This window comes from Oncorhynchus gorbuscha, linkage group LG15, assembly GCF_021184085.1.
Source record: "Oncorhynchus gorbuscha isolate QuinsamMale2020 ecotype Even-year linkage group LG15, OgorEven_v1.0, whole genome shotgun sequence".
Lineage (NCBI taxonomy): Eukaryota > Metazoa > Chordata > Actinopteri > Salmoniformes > Salmonidae > Oncorhynchus > Oncorhynchus gorbuscha.
Genome location: NC_060187.1, coordinates 58,750,153 through 58,770,281, shown reverse-complemented (window position 1 = coordinate 58,770,281; position 20,129 = coordinate 58,750,153). Strand labels below are relative to the sequence as shown.

The window sequence follows — 20,129 nt, the reverse complement described above, 5'->3', positions numbered from 1 at the left end:
CTCATCTTTACTCAGATGGATAGCATGCTTTTGGTTTAACTCCCAAACATATCTACACCTTCATTGTAATCCATGCCTGTCGTACGTATCGTACATATTGTTCGAGATCATTTGAGTATTACACAATTATACATACAGTACATGTATTTGATTGATTAGCAATCTTAGAAGCATAAATGATAGGTGTAGATCCACTCTGAAAAAGAATAGTTCCATGTGTCTGAAATGTGCTCCCTTTCCTCCCTGACCTGTTATGCTAACATTTCCTTTGGCCCCCCAAAAAATGAATCCTTCTACAAGCAGATCCTCCCATGCTGATCCAAATTTAGTATCCCTCTTTTGGAACAATAATCCCTCCCCCACCTACTAGTTTCAATCCAGTGGGTGGGTACAGGGGATATAAAGGGCACAAAGTGATTTGGGCTGCACTAGTCTTCCTGTGTTGACTCAGCACAGCGTATGCCCCTGGCCACATGAAACACTTGTCAGCCTGTGTGGTAAACAGTGTCCAGCCCACAGCTTTTGATGAGGAAACTGTGAATCATACCTTAGGTGAGCTTAGAGGTAGAGAGGGACATACCATGTCCTTCTCGTGTTCTATTGAATTTTGTGGGAAGTCACCCAGCCTTGTAAGAGTCTGCAATTTGCATCCATGGATATTGCACATTCTCTTTTTACATGCTTTAATTAAAACATGAAACATAATGAATGATTGTTTTAGGAATATAATGTATATTTTTCTTGGTTTGTTTGTTATTTAACCCTTGTTTAAGAAAATAATCAGACTGAGAACACAGGAACAACCTGGAGCTGAGTAGCAGAGGAGAGGGAGTGCTTCAGTGACTTTGTTTTCCAAAGAAACCATGCCCTTGGGTAAGGCGCTGGTCTGACGTCTCTCTCTCTCTCCCCAGCAGACTGTTAGGAAGGCGTCACCTGAATCCCCCACCCTCAGGTCCATTCAGCACAGCCATGTCTCAGCATGTTTTGACTGCTTGGTATGCACTGATCTTGTGTCGCTCTCGCTGTGTGTGTGTGTGTGTGTGTGTGTGTGTGTGTGTGTGTGTGTGTGTGTGTGTGTGTGTGTGTGTGTGTGTGTGTGTGTGTGTGTGTGTGTGTGTGTGTGTGTGTGTGTGTGTGTGTGTGTGTGTGTGTGTGTGTGTGTGTGTGTGTGTGTGTGTGTGTGTGTGTGTGTGTGTGTGTGTGTGTGTGTGTGTGTGTGTGTGAGTGAGTGATTGAAAGAGAGAATGTGTGGGTGAGTAGTTGACTGAGGGAGAGGGTTCTTCAGAGACATGCCCAGACTATCTGTTTCTCTTTGACTTTATTTGTGGAGGCACTCAAATAACCCAACACCATGCAGGTAAAGCATTGTGCTGTTTCTATTGCAATATTAATTGTAGGTGCAGACAAGGAGGGAGTTGAGGCCACATTTGGGATGGGTGAGATTTGGACAGTGTTTGTTTTGGACAATATTAGGTTTATATGTTATGATGGCTAATCCCATGTTCCATATAATCCTGTGATGTTTTTATAGATACGAGTTGACTACAGTCTTTCGTGACAGATTTGTTTCTGGGTGCCAGTATTATGAGTTGACTGACTTTAGATGGGCAATGTGGGTGTCTTTATGCAAAGGTAAATGAGTGATAAAGTAACAAACCAGGGAGTGGGAGTAGACTTGTCACCCCTGTAACGAGAACAACTTTTTCAGTATTGCTCGATTCAAAACAAATTAAAAACTAAATGTATCAGCAGTGTGTGGGCAAGGAGGTCACATTGTGGGCGAGAATAAACGAGATGACAAGAAATTAGGAGCAATATTATCCTCTCTCTTGCCTTGAAAATTACATGGAGGGATTGAATGAATGTGCTGAATCATGATTTTGCCTCAAGGCAAACTGTTTGTACTCTGAAGGTAACGAAAACTCCTGAAAAAAAATACTTTCTACACTCGCATGCTGCTCGTCAAGCAGTATAGACATGACTAAATGCAAAAAGTTATAAAGCAACAGCTCCCTCTAGCGACAGGACTCCTCTACTACAACAAATGTAACCTTTATTTAACTAATTCTTATTTACAATGACGGCCAAACACGGACGACCGTGGGCCAATTATGCGTCGCCAATAGCAGCCGGTTATGATACAGCCTGGATTTGAGCCAGGGTGTCTGTAGTGACGCCTCTCGCACTGAGATGCAGTGCTTTACACCGCTGCGCTAATCGGGAGCCCCATTAGTACCCAATCAGCTGTAGAGAAGCACTCTATTGCATCATCAAGGGCACATAAAAGGGCCAATCCACAATTGAAACAATAACAAAGCAGGCACCTCACCTGCTTTGGTAAAAAGCTCAGGATTGGGCCAGGAGAAATGTAGAATCAATGGGTAAATATAATGAATGTATAAGTCCAACACAGGATGTATCAACTGCCGATTTCCCCTTTAAATATAAATTAACACAGTACATAAATTAAACAAAGCCAATGAGAGTTTCATATTTATTTACTTTTCAATCTATTTATTATGACATTTCTCTCTCATATATATAGTTTAATAACATACAGTTGAAGTCGGAAGATTACATACACCTTAGACAAATACATTTAAACTCAGTTTTTCACAGGTGCTGACATTTATTCATAGTAAAAATCCCCTGTCTTAGGTTAGGATCACCACTTTATTTTAAGAATGTGAAATGTCAGAATAATAGTAGAGATAATTATTTATTTAAGCTGTTATATCATCACATTCCCAGGGGGTCATAAGTTTACATACACTCAATTAGTATTTGGTAGCATTGCTTTTAAATGGTTTAACTTGGTTCACATGTTTCAGGTAGCTTTCCACAAGCTTCCCACAATAAGTTGAGTGAATTTTGGCCCATTCCTCCTGACAGAGCTGGCGTAACTGAGTCAGGTTTGTAGGCCTCCTTGCTCGCACACGCTTTTTCAGTTCTGCCCAAAAAATGTTTATAGGATTGAGGTCAGGGCTTTGTGATGGCCACTCCAACACCTTGACTTTGTTGTCCTTAAGCCATTTTGCCACAACTTTGGAAGTATGCTTGGGGTCTTGTCCATTTGGAAGACCCATTTGCCACCAAGCTTTAACTTCCAGACTGATGTCTGGAGATGTTGCTTCAATCGATCCACATAATTTCCCTCCTCATGATGCCATCTATTTTGTGAAGTGCACCAGTCCCTCCTGCAGCAAAGCACGCACACAACATGATGCTGCCTCCCCCATGGGATGGTATTCTTCAGCTTGCAAGCTTCCCCCTTTCTCCTTCAAACATAACGATGGTCATTATGGCCAAACAGTTCTATTTTTTTTTCATCAGACCAGAGGACATTTCTCCAAAAAGTACAATCTTTGTACCCATGTGCAATTGCAAACCATAGTCTGGCTTTTTTATGGAGGGTTTGGAGCAGTGGCTTCTTCCTTGATGAGCGGCCTTTCAGGTTATGTCGATATAGGACTCGTTTTACTGTGGATATAGATACATTTGTACCAGTTTCCTCCAGCATCTTCACAAGGTCCTTTGCTGTTGTTCTGGGATTGATTTGCACTTTTTGCACCAAAGTACGTTCATCTCTAGGAGACAGAACACGCCACTTTCCTGAGCGATATGACGGCTGTGTGGTCCCATGGTGTTTATACTTGCGTACTATTGTTTGTACAGATGAACGTGGTACCTTCAGGTGTTTCAAAATTGCTCCCAAGGAAGAACCAGACTTGGGGATGCTACAATTTTTTTTCTGAGGTCTTGGCTGATTTCTTTTGATTTTCTCATGATGTCAAGCAATGAGGCACTGAGTTTGAAGGTAGGCCTTGAAATACATCCACAGGTACACCTCCAATTGACTCAAATTATGTCAATTAGCCTATCAGAATCTTCTAAAGCCTGACATCATTTTCTGGAATTTTCCAAGCTGTTTAAAGGCACAGTCAACTTAGTGGATGTGAACTTCTAACCCACTGGAATTGTGATACAGTGAATTATACGTGAAATAATCTGTCTGTAAACAATTGTTGGAAAAAATACTTGTGTCATGCACAAAGTAGATGTCCTAACCAACTTGCCAAAACTATAGTTTGTTAACAAGGAATTTGTGGAGTGGTTGAAAATCGAGTCTTAATGACTCCAAACTAAGTGTATGTAAACTTCTGAATTCAACTGTATATATCTTTTTTAAATGTTATATTTAATATTTCACCTGAAAAAAAATACAAAAGTACACCTCATGATAAATAAGTAAATAATTCCATAAATATACATCTTGGTCCATCTGTCATCTGTTTTGATACATTGTGGTTACATTAGTGTTGTGTCACACTTACTCCATTAACCTATAGCATCCCATTTGATGCTGACATATTGTAATAATTCACATACAATATATTTACAAATGATTTGTCTTCCGTTATTTGAAGACACTAAAGGTCACCCTAAACATACTGTATCTATTTATCTCATACAAAAAGAAAAATCTAGGTACAGTAGAACTTTCTCAAAATATGTTTTGGGATCCATGGTTTTGAATTACAATGACAAGTGCACTTGGGTTTCTTTCAGTTCTACCAGTCTCAGGGTTGTCAAACTAAATACCTGGAAGGTTGTGTGTTTGCTGTTTTTTGTCATTTTCTTTCAATGTGTGTCAAATTAAGGCCTAGAGAACTAGATGAGAGGAGCGAAAACCCGCAGATACAAGGCACTCCAGGAATTGAGTTTGACACCCTCTAGTTTAGGTTCATTATTTAATTACTCAGTCAGACAGAGTAAATCAGATTAGCAAAATTGTAAATACTGTATTACAGCAGATATGTGATAGAGAAAACAGCATTATATTAACATCATGAGGTGATATTTTTTTTATTTTTTATTTAACTAGCAAGTCAGTTAAGAACAAATTCTTATTTACAATGACTGCCTAGGAACAGTGGGTTAACTGCCTTGTTCAGCTTGTCAGCTCTGGGATGCGATCTAGCAACCTTTCGGTTACTGGCCCAACACTCTAACCACTAGGCTACCTGCCGCCCCAAAGAGAAAGTTGCCATTTATCTGGGAGGAAAAGTAATAAGAAATATTGTTTAACGTGACATCCACGGAATGTCAACTTTAAATACAAAACCGTTGATTGAATTGGAACAAATATGTCCCAACGACTCCAATTGATGTTTCAGTGTGACCAAATACAACAGTTCTCTACTATCTATAACTTAAAAAACAACAACTTGAGATTACCACCATAAAAGCACAAAATACACATCGGCCAGTTTATTAGGTACAGTTCACAAAAAATGGATCGCTCTTTCAGACAGTGAGTCTGATGGCCTGCTATATAAAGCAGACAGACAGGCATCAGCTTACTGTTCGATTGAACGTTAGAATGGGCAAAACAGGAGACCTAAGCTACTTTGAGCGTGGTATGATCATTGGTGTCAGGTGTGCCGTATCCAGGATCTCAGAAACGCCCGCCCTCCTGGGCTTTTCATGCGCGACAGTGTCTAGGGTTTACCAAGAATGGTGCAACAAAGTAAAAACAGCAGTCCTGCGGGTGAAAAACAGCTCGCAGATGAGAGGGGTCAAAGGAGAATGGCAAGAATTGTTCAAGGTAACAGGTGGGCCACAAACAGACATATAACAGAGCAGTACAACAGTTACGTGGCAAAGGGCATCTCTGAACGCAGAACGACATCTCTGTGCACAACATGTCGATCCTTGTCAGGGATTGCAGCAGACAACACCGGGTTCCACTCCTATAAGCTGAACAAAAAAATGATCGGCGGCCCCAGTGGGCACGCGATCACCAACACTGGACAACCGAGGAGTTGGAAAAACGTTGGCTGGTCCGACGAATCGCGTTTCCTGTTGCGTCATACTGATGGCAGAGTCAGGATTTGGCATAAGCAGCATGAGTCCATGGCCCCATCCTGCCTGGTGTCAACGGTGCAGGGTGGTGGCGGTGGTGTAATGGTGTGGGTAATATTTTCTTGGCACAAGTTAGGTCTCTTGATACCAGTTGATCAACATTTGAATGCCAGAGCGTATCTAAACATTGTTGCTAAACAGGTGCATCACTTCATGGCTACTGAGGGGTCCAACCCGGTACAAGATGGGTGTACCTAAAACAAAACTGGCCACCGAGTGTATATTCAAGCTTATGAAGTTTCCCCACTCTCTCTTTTGCAAAATGCACAGTCTTGCAGACAGTTTACAGTTGGTCCTTGCTGAACAAATTAAGTGACCTGCTCACGTCACATCAGCATCGAAAAGCTTGACAGACAAACAAAGATGAGGTTTGTGTTGTGTGTGCTTTTGTTGGACAGCTGCCATATTTGCAGAGTGAGACAGACGACACAGCACAGCACAGCAGACAAGACACTGTCCTACAGTAGAACACACCGTTCCTAACCAACTCAGCCTTGAGCCCTCGGATACTGGTCACCATGGTAACTATCACAGCCCATCCATCATGGCCAGAAGGTCATCCCCTTTACTGCTGGCACTCAACAGGCACGGTTCGCCAGCCTCCTCCGTGAAGTCCCCCATGATCTTGACCAGCTCTCCATTGGCTTGATGTTTCTGAAAGAGAAGGCAAGCCACCAATGGCAGATCTGAACGGTCTCGTTTGGGGAGGGGCTTATGTTCGATTAGGGTACATCTTGTTCGACTGGCCCATCATGATCCTAGTGTATGTCAGATAACTTACAATCCTTAGCCTGTCAATTACAGAAGCTATTCAAACTGGGCAGCAGGTCTGATCATGGGTTGTTCGTAAGCGCTAAGAGATGACTGCACGGAGGGAGTAAGTCTCATGTGACAGGTTTTCATGGGGGACCATTTTGACAGTGACACCACAGCATGTACAGTAGGACAGTCTCAATCCATGAAATGCTTCCATATCATCCCTTCAACTTACATAAAGGCATGTTATATGGTTGAATATTTATCTAGCCTCTGTGACTGAAAGAATACAGGTTAGAATGAACTTTACCTTAGTCGCTTGGATTTTATGACGTCATATGAAAACTTGTCTGGTCTCGATATCAAGGCCTCCCTGAGAGGAAGACAAATCAACATTATTGTTAAAGGCCCAGTGCAGTGAAAAACATGATTTTTTCCCCCCTGTGTTTTATACACTACATGACCTAACGTACATGGCCACCTGCTCATCTAACATCTCCTTACAAAATCATGGGCAATAATATGGAGTATGTCCCCCCTTTGCTGCTATAACAGTCTTATGGGAAGGCTTTCCACTAGATGTTGGAACATTGCAGTGGGTTACTGAGGTCGGGCACTCGCAGCCGGCATTCTAATTCACCACAAAGGTGTTCGATGGGGTTGACATCAGGACTCTGTGCAGGCCAGTCAAGTTCTTCCACACTGATCACAACAAACCATTTCTGTATGGACCTTGCTTTGTGCACGGGGGCATTGTCACGCTGAAACAGTAAAGGGCCTTCCTCAAACTGTTGCCAAAGTTTGAAGCACAGAATAGTCATAGAATGTCATTGTATGCTGTAGCGTTAAGATTTCCCTTCACTGGAACTAAGGGGCCTAGCCCGAATGAAAAACAGCCCCAGACCATTATTCCCCCTTCACCAAACTTTACAGTTGGCAATATGCATTGGGGCAGGTAGCATTCTCCTGGCATCCGCCAAATCCAAATTTGTCCTTCAGACTGCCAGATTGTGAAGCGTGACTCATCAGTAAGGAACACGTTTCCACTGCTTCAGAGTCCAATGGCGGTGAGCTTTGAAGAACTCCAGCTGACGCTAGGCATCGCGCATGGTGAAATTAGGTTTGTGTGCGGCTGCTCGGCCAAGGAAACCCATTTCATGAAGCTCCCGAAGAACAGTTCTTGTGCTTCAAACTGCTTCCAGAAGCAGTTTGGATCTCGGTATTGAGTGTTGCGACTGAGGACAAACTATTTTTACGCACTAAGCGCTTTAGCACTTGGCGGTGCTGTTCTGTGAGATTGTGTGGCCTACTACTTCGTGGCAGAATCGTTGCTGCTCCTAGACATTTCCACGTCACAATAACAGCACTTACAGTTGACCGGGGCAGCTTTAGCAGGGCAGAAATGTGACGAACTGAGTTGTTGGAAAGGTCGTGGCCGGCTGCGACACAGCCTGGTATCGAACCCGGATCTATAGTGACGCCGCTAGCACTGCAATGCAGTGTCTTAGACCACTGCATCACTTGGGAGGCCCGATACTGTTGTAATTCCATATTTAAATGTATCTACAATGAAGCATAAATACAACAAAACAATGCTCATAACATAAGAGGACTTACTCTAAATCAAATCAAATCAAATCAAATCAAATCAAATTTTATTTGTCACATACACATGGTTAGCAGATGTTAATGCGAGTGTAGCGAAATGCTTGTGCTTCTAGTTCCGACAATGCAGTGATAACCAACAAGTAATCTAACTAACAATTCCAAAACTACTGTCTTATACACAGTGTAAGGGGATAAGGAACATGTACATAAGGATATATGAATGAGTGATGGTACAGAGCAGCATACAGTAGATGGTATCGAGTACAGTATATACATATGAGATGAGTGTGTAGACAAAGTAAACAAAGTGGCATAGTTAAAGTGGCTAGTGATACATGTGTTACATAAGGATGCAGTCGATGTTGTAGAGTACAGTATATACATATGCATATGAGATGAATAATGTAGGGTAAGTAACATTATATAAGGTAGCATTGTTTAAAGTGGCTAGTGATATATTTACATCATTTCCCATCAATTCCCATTATTAAAATGGCTGGAGTTGGGTCAGTGTCAATGACAGTGTGTTGGCAGCAGCCACTCAATGTTAGTGGTGGCTATTTAACAGTCTGATGGCCTTGAGATAGAAGCTGTTTTTCAGTCTCTCGGTCCCAGCTTTGATGCACCTGTACTGACCTCGCCTTCTGGATGATAGCGGGGTGAACAGGCAGTGGTTCGGGTGGTTGATGTCCTTGATGATCTTTATGGCCTTCCTGTAACAACGGGTGGTGTAGGTGTCCTGGAGGGCAGGTAGTTTGCCCCCGGTGATGCGTTGTGCAGTCCTCACTACCCTCTGGAGAGCCTTACGGTTGAGGGCGGAGCAGTTGCCGTACCAGGCGGTGATACAGCCCGCCAGGATGCTCTCGATTGTGCATCTGTAGAAGTTTGTGAGTGCTTTTGGTGACAAGCCGAATTCCTTCAGCCTCCTGAGGTTGAATAGGCGCTGCTGCGCCTTCTTCACGACGCTGTCAGTGTGAGTGGACCAATTCAGTTTGTCTGTGATGTGTATGCCGAGGAACTTAAAACTAGCTACCCTCTCCACTACTGTTCCATCGATGTGGATAGGGGGGTGTTCCCTCTGCTGTTTCCTGAAGTTCACAATCATCTCCTTAGTTTTGTTGACGTTGAGTGTGAGGTTATTTTCCTGACACCACACTCCAAGGGCCCTCACCTCCTCCCTGTAGGCCGTCTCGTCGTTGTTGGTAATCAAGCCTACCACTGTTGTGTCGTCCGCAAACTTGATGATTGAGTTGGAGGCGTGCGTGGCCACGCAGTCGTGGGTGAACAGGGAGTACAGGAGAGGGCTCAGAACGCACCCTTGTGGGGCCCCCGTGTTGAGGATCAGCGGGGAGGAGATGTTGTTGCCTACCCTCACCACCTTCTCTTCTTCCTCATCTGTGGCAAAGAGGTTGACTCGAAAGCCACTGTCTGCATTTCCTGGTTTCTGGACTTCCATACCCCCTATTAACCTTGCCAACATGTTCAGCTCCTCTTTGGCCAGGGGGTTTGGAGCTGTGTTGATCTGTATACAGGGCGGCAGCGTAGCCTAGTGGTTAGAGCGTTGGACTAGCAACCGTAAGGTTGCGAGTTCAAACCCCCAAGCTGACAAGGTACAAATCTGTTGTTCTGCCCCTGAACAGGCAGCGTGGTCATTGACTGACTTGACTGGTTAAATAAAGGTAAAATAAAAAAATAAATTAAATACACAGTTAAGGTGCACATAATCATTAACATAGCACATGAATTGCATTATTTAGCTGTTTAGGGCATTCCCCATTGAATTTAAGGCTGGTTTCCATTACAATTAAGGCTTAATTACAGATAAAGCTTAGTCTGACTTGGACAAATTGTCCTTACTGTAGCCTAATCAACGATGAAATAACACAGATATCAATACTATTTTGACCCTTTGTCAAAATATGTAGGACATAAAGTAAAATTACATTTATGAGCAAAAATGCAAGGACTTGCAGGATAAATGCCTGTAAGAAAATAAATACAGCATAGCGATTAAGCATAATTCCAACTCACTGACTTTCCTAAAGATAATTTCCCAGAAGATACGTCTAAAAATGTGTCTACTGTTCAAGATGGAACATGTCTCAGATGTTTAGCTAAGCAGTTGCAATGTACTTGTAACAGAGTGGTCACTAGTCTGACTGTCACGCCCTGGCCTTAGTATTTTGTGTTTTCTTTATTATTTTGGTCAGGCCAGGGTGTGACATGGGTATTTATGTGGTGTGTTTTGTCTAGGGTTTTTTTGTAGGTTATGGGATTGTGGTTAGTGAAGTAGTCTATGAAAGTCTATGGTTGCCTGGAGTGGTTCTCAATCAGAGGCACGTGTTTATCATTGTCTCTGATTGGGAACCATATTTAGGCAGCCATATTCTTTAAGTATTTTGTGGGTGATTGTTCCTGTCTCTGTGTTTGTTGCACCAGTTAGGACTGTTTTCGGTTTTTCACGTTTCTTTGTATAAGTATAATGTTCACCTTATCATCTTTATTAAAGACGTTTATAAATAACCACGCTGCGTTTTGTTCCGCCTCTCCTTCACCAGAAAACCTTAACACTGACATCATCTGTCTACACTTTCACATTGTTCAATCTCAAAATTCGCCACATGAGCTTAACTCATTGATTGTGTTTAAGAAACTTAAGCACAGCTGCACTCAATCCCTTGGCAAATAGAGCTGTGCTAAAAGCAAGCTTTTCTAAATTTAGACAGCTGCTCTTTCAACACCCTCAGTAATGCAATTAGCTGCAGATATGCAGGTCTAAATTAAGCCGACAACGTCTGCGAAAGGAAAGCAAATAGATGCCACCAAAAAGCACAAAACACAGTAAGAAACAACAAAAATGGATACAGACATATTCAATGCATCTAATAAAATTGAGATTTTGCTCTATTACAACAAACTTGGCTTTGTTGGATTCCATGTCATTTGGGTGTGGACAATTATAGCTGTGGTACCTGATAAGTCCTGGGATGTGTGTTCCATGGGGCACAGGACTTGAGATTGGGAGGACAAAACGTCTGTTGGAATACTGCACTTTGTCTTTGAGGAAGATGGACACCTGCATTTGGTGAGCAAAACATAGTGATAATGTCACGCCTTGGTCTTAGTATTTTGTGTTTTCTTTCTTTATTTGGTCAGGCCAGGGTGTGACATGGGTTATTGTGGTGTGTTTTTTGTCTTGGGGTTTTGTGGGGTGTCTACGTAGTCTATGGCTGCCTGAGGCGGTTCTCAATCAGTCAGGTGATTATCGTTGTCTCTGATTGGGAGCCATATTTAGGCAGCCATATTCTGTGAGTGTTTTGTGGGTGATTGTTCCTGTCTTTGTGTTTGCACCAGATATGGCTGTTTCGGTTTTCATTATTTAATTTAGTTATTTTTGTAGTTTCTGTATGTATAGGTTTTCCTTCATTAAAATATCATGAATCATCATCACGCTGCATTTTGGTCCGATCCTTGTTCTACCTCTTCGTCAGATGAGGAGATAGACGAGAGCCGTTACAGAATCACCCACCCCACCCGGACCAAGTGGTGTGGTAACAGGCAACAGCGGCAGCAGGAGCAGCACAACAAGAATTTCTGGACTTGGGAGGAAATCCTCGACGGGAGAGGACCCTGGGCTAAACCAGGGGAGTGTAGCCGCACCAAGGTGCAGCGAGAGAGGGACTGGACATGGGAGGACGAACTGGACGGTGAAGGACCTTGGGCTCAGCCTGGAGAATATCGCCGCCCCAAGGAAGAACTGGAGGCGATAAAAGCGGAGAGGCGCTGGTATGAGGAGGCAGCACGGCGACGCGGATGTAAGCCTGAGAGTCAGCCCTAAAAATTTATTGGGGGGTGGCTCATAGGGAGTATGGCTATGCTAGGTAGGAGACCTGCGCAAACTCCCTGTGCTTACCGGGGGGCTAGAGAGACTGGGCAGGCACCGTGTTATGCTATGGAGCCCACAGTGTTTCCAGTGCGGGTGCATAGCCCGGTGTGGTTCATACCAGCTCTTCGTATTGGCCGGGCTAGAGTGGGCATCGAGCCAGGTAAGGTTGGGCAGGCTTGGTGCTCAAGAGCTCCAGTGCGCCTGCACGGTCCGGTCTATCCAGAGCCACCTCCACACACCAGTCCTCCGGTGGCAGCTCCCCGCACCAGGCTTCCTGTGCGTGTTCTCTATCCAGTTCCACCAGTGCCAGCACCACTCATCAGGCCTACAGTGCGCCTCGTCTCTCCAGCGCTGCCGGAGTCTCCCGCCTGTTTAGCGCAGCCAGAGCCTTCCTTCTCTCCAGCGCTGCCGGAGTCTCCTGCCTGTTCAGCGCAGCCTGAGCTGCCAGTCTGCATGGAGCAGCCTGAGCTGTCAGTCTGCATGGAGCAGCCAGAGCTGCCAGGTTGCATGGAGCAGCCAGAGCTGCCAGTCTGCATGGAGCTGCCAGTCTGCATGGAGCTGCCAGTCTGCATGGAGCTGCCAGTCTGCATAGAGCTGCCAGAGCTGTCAGTCTGCATGGAGCAGCCAGAGCTGTCAGTCTGCATGGAGCAGCCAGAGCTGCCAGTCTGCATGGAGCAGCCAGACCTGCCAGTCTGCATGGAGCAGCCAGAGCTGCCAGTCTGCATGGAGCAGCCAGAGCTGCCAGTCTGCATGGAGCAGGCGGAGCAGCTAGATCCGCCAGTCAGCCAGACTCTTCCAGATCTGCCAGTCAGCCAGACTCTTCCAGATCAGCCAGTCAGCCAGACTCTTCCAGATCTGCCAGTCAACCAGACTCTTCCAGATCTGCCAGTCAACCAGACTCTTCCAGATCCGCCAGCCAGCCAGGATCTGCCAGAGCCAACCACCTGCTTGAGCTTCCTCTCAGTGCTGAGCTTCCTCTCAGTGCTGAGCTTCCTCTCAGTGCTGAGCTTCCCTCAGTGCTGAGCTTTCCCTCAGTGCTGGGCTTTCCCTCAGTGCTGGGCTTCCCCTCAGTGCAGGGCTTCCCCTCAGTGCTGGGCTTCCCCTCAGTGCTGGGCTTCCCCTCAGTGCTGAGCTACCCCTCAGTCCCGAGCTACCCCTCAGTCCCGAGCTACCCCTCAGTCCCGAGCTACCCCTCAGTCCCGAGCTGCCCCTCAGTCCAGTGGGGTTCTGGGTGAGGACTATTAGGCCATGGTCGGCGGCGAGGGTGGATTATCCCAGGACGCAAGGGGGAGGAACTAAGACATTTATGGAGTGGGGTCCACGTCCCGAGCCGGAGCCGCCACCATGGACAGACGCCCACCCGGACCCTCCCTATGGTTTTGAGGTGCGTCCGGGAGTCCGCACCTTAGGGGGGGGGGGGGTCTGTCACGCCTTGGTCTTAGTATTTTGTGTTTTCTTTCTTTATTTGGTCAGGCCAGGGTGTGACATGGGTTATTGTGGTGTGTTTTATGTCTTGGGGTTTTGTGGGGTGTCTACGTAGTCTATGGTTGCCTGAGGCGGTTCTCAATCAGTCAGGTGATTATCGTTGTCTCTGATTGGGAGCCATATTTAGGCAGCCATATTCTGTGAGTGTTTCGTGGGTGATTGTTCCTGTCTTTGTGTTTGCACCAGATAGGGCTGTTTCGGTTTTCATTATTTAATTTAGTTATTTTTGTAGTTTCTGTATGTATAGGTTTTCCTTCATTAAAATATCATGAATCACCATCACGCTGCATTTTGGTCCGATCCTTGTTCTACCTCTTCGTCAGAGGAGGAGATAGAAGGGAGCCGTTACAGATAATCTTTGTATAATCTCTCATGGACAGACTACTAAAACATAAATGGTACCATAGTTCTGTCCTGATACAACGGGATGTGTGAGATAATGGGTACTTTTGACAAATCAAGATTTCGCAGGTGTTAGCATCTGACCAATTACGCAAGAATTTAGTTCAGGGTTAACCGAGATTACACTGTGTATAAGTCATTATGATGGAGTTATATTACATTGTAAAGGGATAGTTCACCCAAATTACAAAATGAAATACTGGTTTCCTTACTTTGTAAGCAGTCTATAGACAACTTATTACAGCAATTCATCATTTGGTTTAGCTTCCTGGTTTAGCACTGTTTTCAAATGCTAACATTTTAGCAGTTGACACAAAGTGATGGTACATTTAACATTTTTAATCTCTGAAACTCATCAAAAGATGCCACACTCCCCCTTCCCAACACACTCGTCCTCTGTTGAAAAAGTTAGACAAACTTCTGCGAGATCATGAACTCACCCTTATGTGCATGTCTTGAAAGAAGATGAGGAGCGTTTGCCGGATGAGCTGAAATTCGCCACTAGACAAGGGTGTGTACATCTATAAATAAGAACACAAAACATGCAGTGGATAAGAGATCATACTGAACACACAGCGGAGGTTTGAGCAATTGAAGGGAAGTTTATTGTACCTCTATGAGCTGTCTGTATGTCTCGTCAACCTGGCTGGGAACGCGTGGGGTGTCCTTCACAAAATCCTTGATGGTTGAAGGACACAAGGAGGATATCTTTGGCCCGCGGGCAGAGGAGCACCTGGTACTTGAAGGCCATGGTCATCAAGTCATACAGCTGTGTGCATGAACAACAGTCATATGGATGATGAAGGGTTACTGTTATGCTCCAAAATACCTGCAGCCAGTTCATAATGTACACCAGATGGAGCCCTCAGCATACTTGAACAAACTAGGATCATGCTCTGCAGGTGGATTTATGCAACATTTAGGCTTATAACCAGCATTAATACTTCAAAATGCTGAAGATATTCTGTTTGATAGCCTATATAAAACTTTATAAACAACAGAACATTTAGGTCTACATGGGGTTTTAAGTGACTTGGGGCAATTTCCCCAAGTACCTAAAAGTAAGACAATTAAAGCGTAACTGGGTACAGAGGAAGTGATTCTGAGAATGTAATGATAAAAATGATAATGTCGTCATGACAGCTACTCAGCTGACTTCAAAATGAGGTGAATGATAGTTAGATGTTGTTAGATAAATCCCTTTCTCAGAAAGGGGATAACAACTCGATGGCCTTTCACTTCCGATAAAGGGTCCTCTTAATCAGGGATGAATTGGAAGAAAACAGACAAACACAGATTACACATCCTTGTCCAATAAGGAACAGCTATTTTTGTTTTCTATTGTAAAACCTTTTGAAATGTTTTGCTACAGCGTGTCCTGAACATGAACCAGGTGACACGATTCCATCCATAGCTTGTCCATGCTGGCCTGGTTGAGTCTCATGATGGAGGCATGGGCCAGTCAGTCAAACACGGTCCTGAGGGTCTTCTTGGAGTACAGCTCCTGTGGCTTGAACAGCTCCTCCAAAAACGTTTTATTGAACATGGTGGTGATGATGTCATTCATAACTGGCAGAGTGAGGGCACAAGGTTGAGGTCAGGTCACAATTAGGGAACTGGAATAATGTCGGCCTGTAAAGTTAGACTCATCAAGATGGCATCATCACCATAAACATTAGGAGGTCTTTCCAACTTAAATACATTCGATTTTTCTGTTTCACAAATCTGCCAAGACTGTCATTATTGGCTCTTCCTAACGTAGGCGTGCAAATTGGAAAGAGTCCATGATATAACACAGTCTTGATAGAACTGGGTCCATGTTCAACAAGTGTCTCTGAGTAAGAGTACTGATCTACGGTTAGGTCACCCTGTCCATTAATTATAATCTAAAAGGCAAAACGGATCCTGGATCAGCACTCCTACTCAGATGTATTATGAATCCGAGCCCTGGTTTTAACTGTTGATGTTTGTAGATATGAAGTCGCCCCCTTGTTTTTGATTATGACAACTGGGGTGTATTCAATATGGAAACCGTTAAAGAACCAAACAGAAGCAAACTGAGCAAACAGAATGGAACGGGGAGGGACCTACCTGAATTTGTCCAATAGAAACTGGGTGGGTGTAATTTGTGGAACGTTCCAACAGGAATCTGTTCCAAAAACTTTGGAAAGTACATGGTTTGCCAACAAACAAACGCATACAAAGTAGCATGATCAGTTCCCCTAGCTAATTAGCTGCGGAAAACGTAATTAAATAGCCCACTCCCTACAACGTTGTATGCTTTGTTTGTTGGCAACCTTGTTATGACGTTCTTGGAACAGATTCCTGTTGGAACGTTCCACAAATTATACCTACCCATAGAAACTCTCGTTTGCGTTTTCTGTTAGGAGTAAGCGGTTTCTGTTGCAAAACGTTTTGCAATAGAATCGGCGTAATGATTACCTTTAAAATCAAGAAGTCCCGTGCTCAAATGAGTCTACCTTTAAGCAAGCAAATGTGCATTCTATAGGCAAGGTTTAACGTCCACCTATTCCCAAGAAAGCAACAGCCTTTTAAACCATCAGCAGCTTGCAAAGTTATTTGATTGGGAGATAGAAACCGGATTTCTCTTTAATAAAGCCCATGGCTGAAATCTCTACAATCTTGGGGGCAGAGGGAATGATTATCTCTGGGCAAAGACTTAATCCAGATTGTTCTACCAATGCAATACTGTGTTGGTTTCCTTGAAGGCCTCAAAGCAGAGCATGTAGGCCTAGAGATGCATTGCATGTGAAACATCAAAATACCTCTCCTTCTGTCATTCTCTATCCAATCAGCTACAAGTACAATGAAGAATTTGCAGGTTAAAACACAGGCAGGGAGACAAATTAATGTACTCCAAAGAATGGCAACCAGTTTGTGAACACAACCGTTTGTGAACACAACCGTTTGTGAACATGACAAAGTCAGTGATTCACCTGTTGGTCAGGTACAACCAGACAGCTAAACTAGCTAACTACAATGTTACATTTCTTGGCTTTGTCAGCTGGAATATTCTGAGCTCTTAGAAGTTGATCTAAGATGTAGAGCATTTCTCCACCGAGATTAATAAAAAGCAGGGGTAACGTCCTCGAAGACATATTTGTCGTATTGTGCTGGATAGCTAGCTAGCGAAATATCCCCATTATGTCTTGTTTAAGCGTATGTAAGCTTCCACTTGGTTGCCAGGTCATGAAGAAAAAGGTAGAATCAGGTAGAATGTAAGCTAACGTGCAAATATTTGATATGTTTTTGTTCACCTCAGAAATTGAGACGTAACCGTTCGTGATAATTTAAACCTCAGTGTTATGAACGTCCCTGATACATCAGCCTGTAAATGATCCTGAAAAGGACAACATGCCATTGGAAACAAGAAAAAACTGAACTTTATTGTACATCTTAGGTTCATACGTGGTGCTATGAATTCTTTGCGCAGTACTGTTTGAGAGTAGGGGGTCAAATTTAATCAATACAAAAGTTAAAATGTACATAGTATAACAATGGCGATTTGTATCAACAATATGTGACATGAGGTTAATTTAACATCCACTTGAAAATAAATGTCTTCAATTGACTGTCAAACTTCGCCATTCCTGATGCGAATTTCACGGGCCATCCTGCACATCTCAAAGAATCCACAGCAACAGGTCATCAACGCATCGTTGCATATCGTCCCCTGTAAGACAATATGATGAAAATGAATCAACCAAATATTTGACAGTTCAAGTTCCTCAAGCTAGGGAAAACCACTAGGCTAATTTGTCAATATGTGTACTGATGAAATGGTCCCTTCCTGTCTTTCATAATAAAAGGGTTAGACTGGCTGGGACAGGAGTTGCATTTCTCCCTAGTGTGCATTAAAATGACATACTGAATGCCTGAATGCCTCACCATTCCTAATTTCTTTCGGCTCCTAATGGTAACATACCTGAATCCCATAGGTCAATCTCATGTGTGTCCTCATGGCTGTCATGCCTCCTGGAACACAGGCCAGGCATGCGTTCTCACCATACTTGTTAGCTGTGTAGCAACTCAATGCTAGTGGGCAGATGAAGCCCAAGGCACCTGTATGACAACATTTTACCTTATTGTAAAATCCAAAAAACAGGAAACACTTTTTACTTGAAACACTTGACAACCATTAAACCCTATGGTATGGAACCAGGTAGGCCTACTTAGTGATGATATTTAAGGTCTTATTATTTGTCTCGATACTCACAGACTAGGATGTCACTGCAGCAGGAGCACAGCCCAGTACTCCACTCGCCGGTCTGCACATTTGTCCCATACGAGCCTGCTCCTGGCTGGTGGGTGATGACTGGGTTCGACATGTCAATCAAATGGGGTCAGCTTCAGTCACCTAAAAATGAACCACGTTCAACAGTGAGCACAGTGGTTGAAGTTTGATCATTTCCCCAATACAGCAATAAAACAAAACTATCAGTATGTAAACTGTTGTGGGACGGGAAATGTTCTTTGGTGTTTTTTCCTTCCTTCGGGATAATTGCATATAGGAAAGTTCACATATAAGTTCCATACACTGGTACTCAAGTTATTATTATTTTTGGTACTCAAGTTTATACACAGGTCCATTCATACTCTGTACCACCATCTTTCATTCATATACTGCAACCCTCTCATGTATTGCAATAGGTTTTAATATAATTGCATATGTAAAATGAGACATTGTTGTATTGGCATTTCATTAAAGACTAATAATAACTGTTATATAACTGTTATGTATCATCAAAATTGTACAAGGACAAGACGTTAAGACTCTGAGAAACGACTTCAAATACTTTGTATACTCTGGTGTACAAATATGCCAAATTTTGTAGATGATCAATTTGTACTTTTTCGCAGAAAGATGTAAACCTGAACATTTTATGTAGTTTATTGATAAGTAGTTACTCTATTGTAGCTTTTTCTACATACTTGAGAGCAGAGGAAAGAGCATGTCACTCACCTATCTTGTCTGCAGCTGAGCTTCTCCAGATCTGAGTCTAAACACTTTAACAGGAAGTTGTGATACTAAAGCTGTGAACAAGCGCTGGTTACACACTCCTACTGTTTCTCAAGACAACTCTCAACAGTAGTGCAAACACAACAATTCACAGTAGAACAGCTGAAGCTGTTTAATAACCTCACCATTCCTCAGAATTATAGGTTTCAAGGTCAATTCACAGGTGACAGATTGTAACCATGGTTTAACATATGAGGTCGATAAACACCCAATATCTGATGTTCTTTCAGTTCTCGTAAACACGATTGCAAGCTATGTTCAGGGAAGTCATCATATGATTAATCTCGCACTTCCGTTTCAACCACAGGGTGTAATGTTCTTATTTCTCATATCTTTCATTAGTATTTTAATCAGCATCAAGTAGTGTTTTATCTCTTTCAATTGGGGTAGTTACACTTCACCGTACAAGTGACGACACGTGATCAAAGTGAAACACGCAACAAACAAAAAAAGAGAGCAAACAAATGTTTTGTATCATCTATTTGATTAAATTCAATGATTAATTGTGGGTTTATTTGATCGGCTGAGCACATAGATATTGCCCACACCAAAACCACATATCTGCGTCACTGCATTTACTGGGCCAAATGTGGTTTGATGATGCATCAACATGCATTGGGGACAAGAAGAATGAAGACTTAGTGTACTACAAACAGTACGTTATTAATGTTTCTTATAACAGTATAGCAATACATGGGAAAATGTATTTTACATGGCCTGGTGGCATTGGTGGGTGGAGATTTCTCCTTAGGACCAATGGAATAGTCAAAAAGGAGCAAACGCCACCCACCTGAGGCACTGTGCCATGCAAAACAAATTTGCCCATTGAGGGCAATACTGAATGCATCGAGTAAGACAGACATTGGATACTGTAGTAGTTTATTGGGTTCCTGTAGCTGCTGTCCTGGCTGGTTCTGCCAGTTTGGGGGGAGGGGTCTGCTTAATTTTCTTCCTTTGCTCCAGTTTCTGTTTCTGCACCTCTTTGAAGACCTAAGAAAGGACACAGTCATATAAACCTACATCAAG

General features: G+C 43.4%; 1 protein-coding gene and 2 pseudogenes across 1 annotated transcript; all 3 read right to left on the bottom strand.

The window, feature by feature from the left end:
• Positions 1-5,243: 5,243 nt before the first annotated feature.
• On the bottom strand, positions 5,244-17,181 carry LOC123997280 (annotated as a pseudogene).
• Positions 17,182-17,448: 267 nt separating this feature from the next.
• On the bottom strand, positions 17,449-19,200 carry LOC123996882 (PLAC8-like protein 1). Its single transcript, XM_046300687.1, has 4 exons — positions 19,047-19,200; positions 18,300-18,440; positions 18,009-18,145; positions 17,449-17,756 (listed from the first exon to the last, which is right to left on the bottom strand). Exons 2-4 carry the CDS (start codon positions 18,409-18,411, stop codon positions 17,658-17,660), a joined length of 348 nt encoding a protein of 115 aa, XP_046156643.1. The 5' UTR covers positions 18,412-18,440; positions 19,047-19,200; the 3' UTR covers positions 17,449-17,657.
• Positions 19,201-19,568: 368 nt separating this feature from the next.
• Positions 19,569-20,129, bottom strand: part of LOC123997279 — a 34,472-nt pseudogene continuing 33,911 nt past the window's right edge.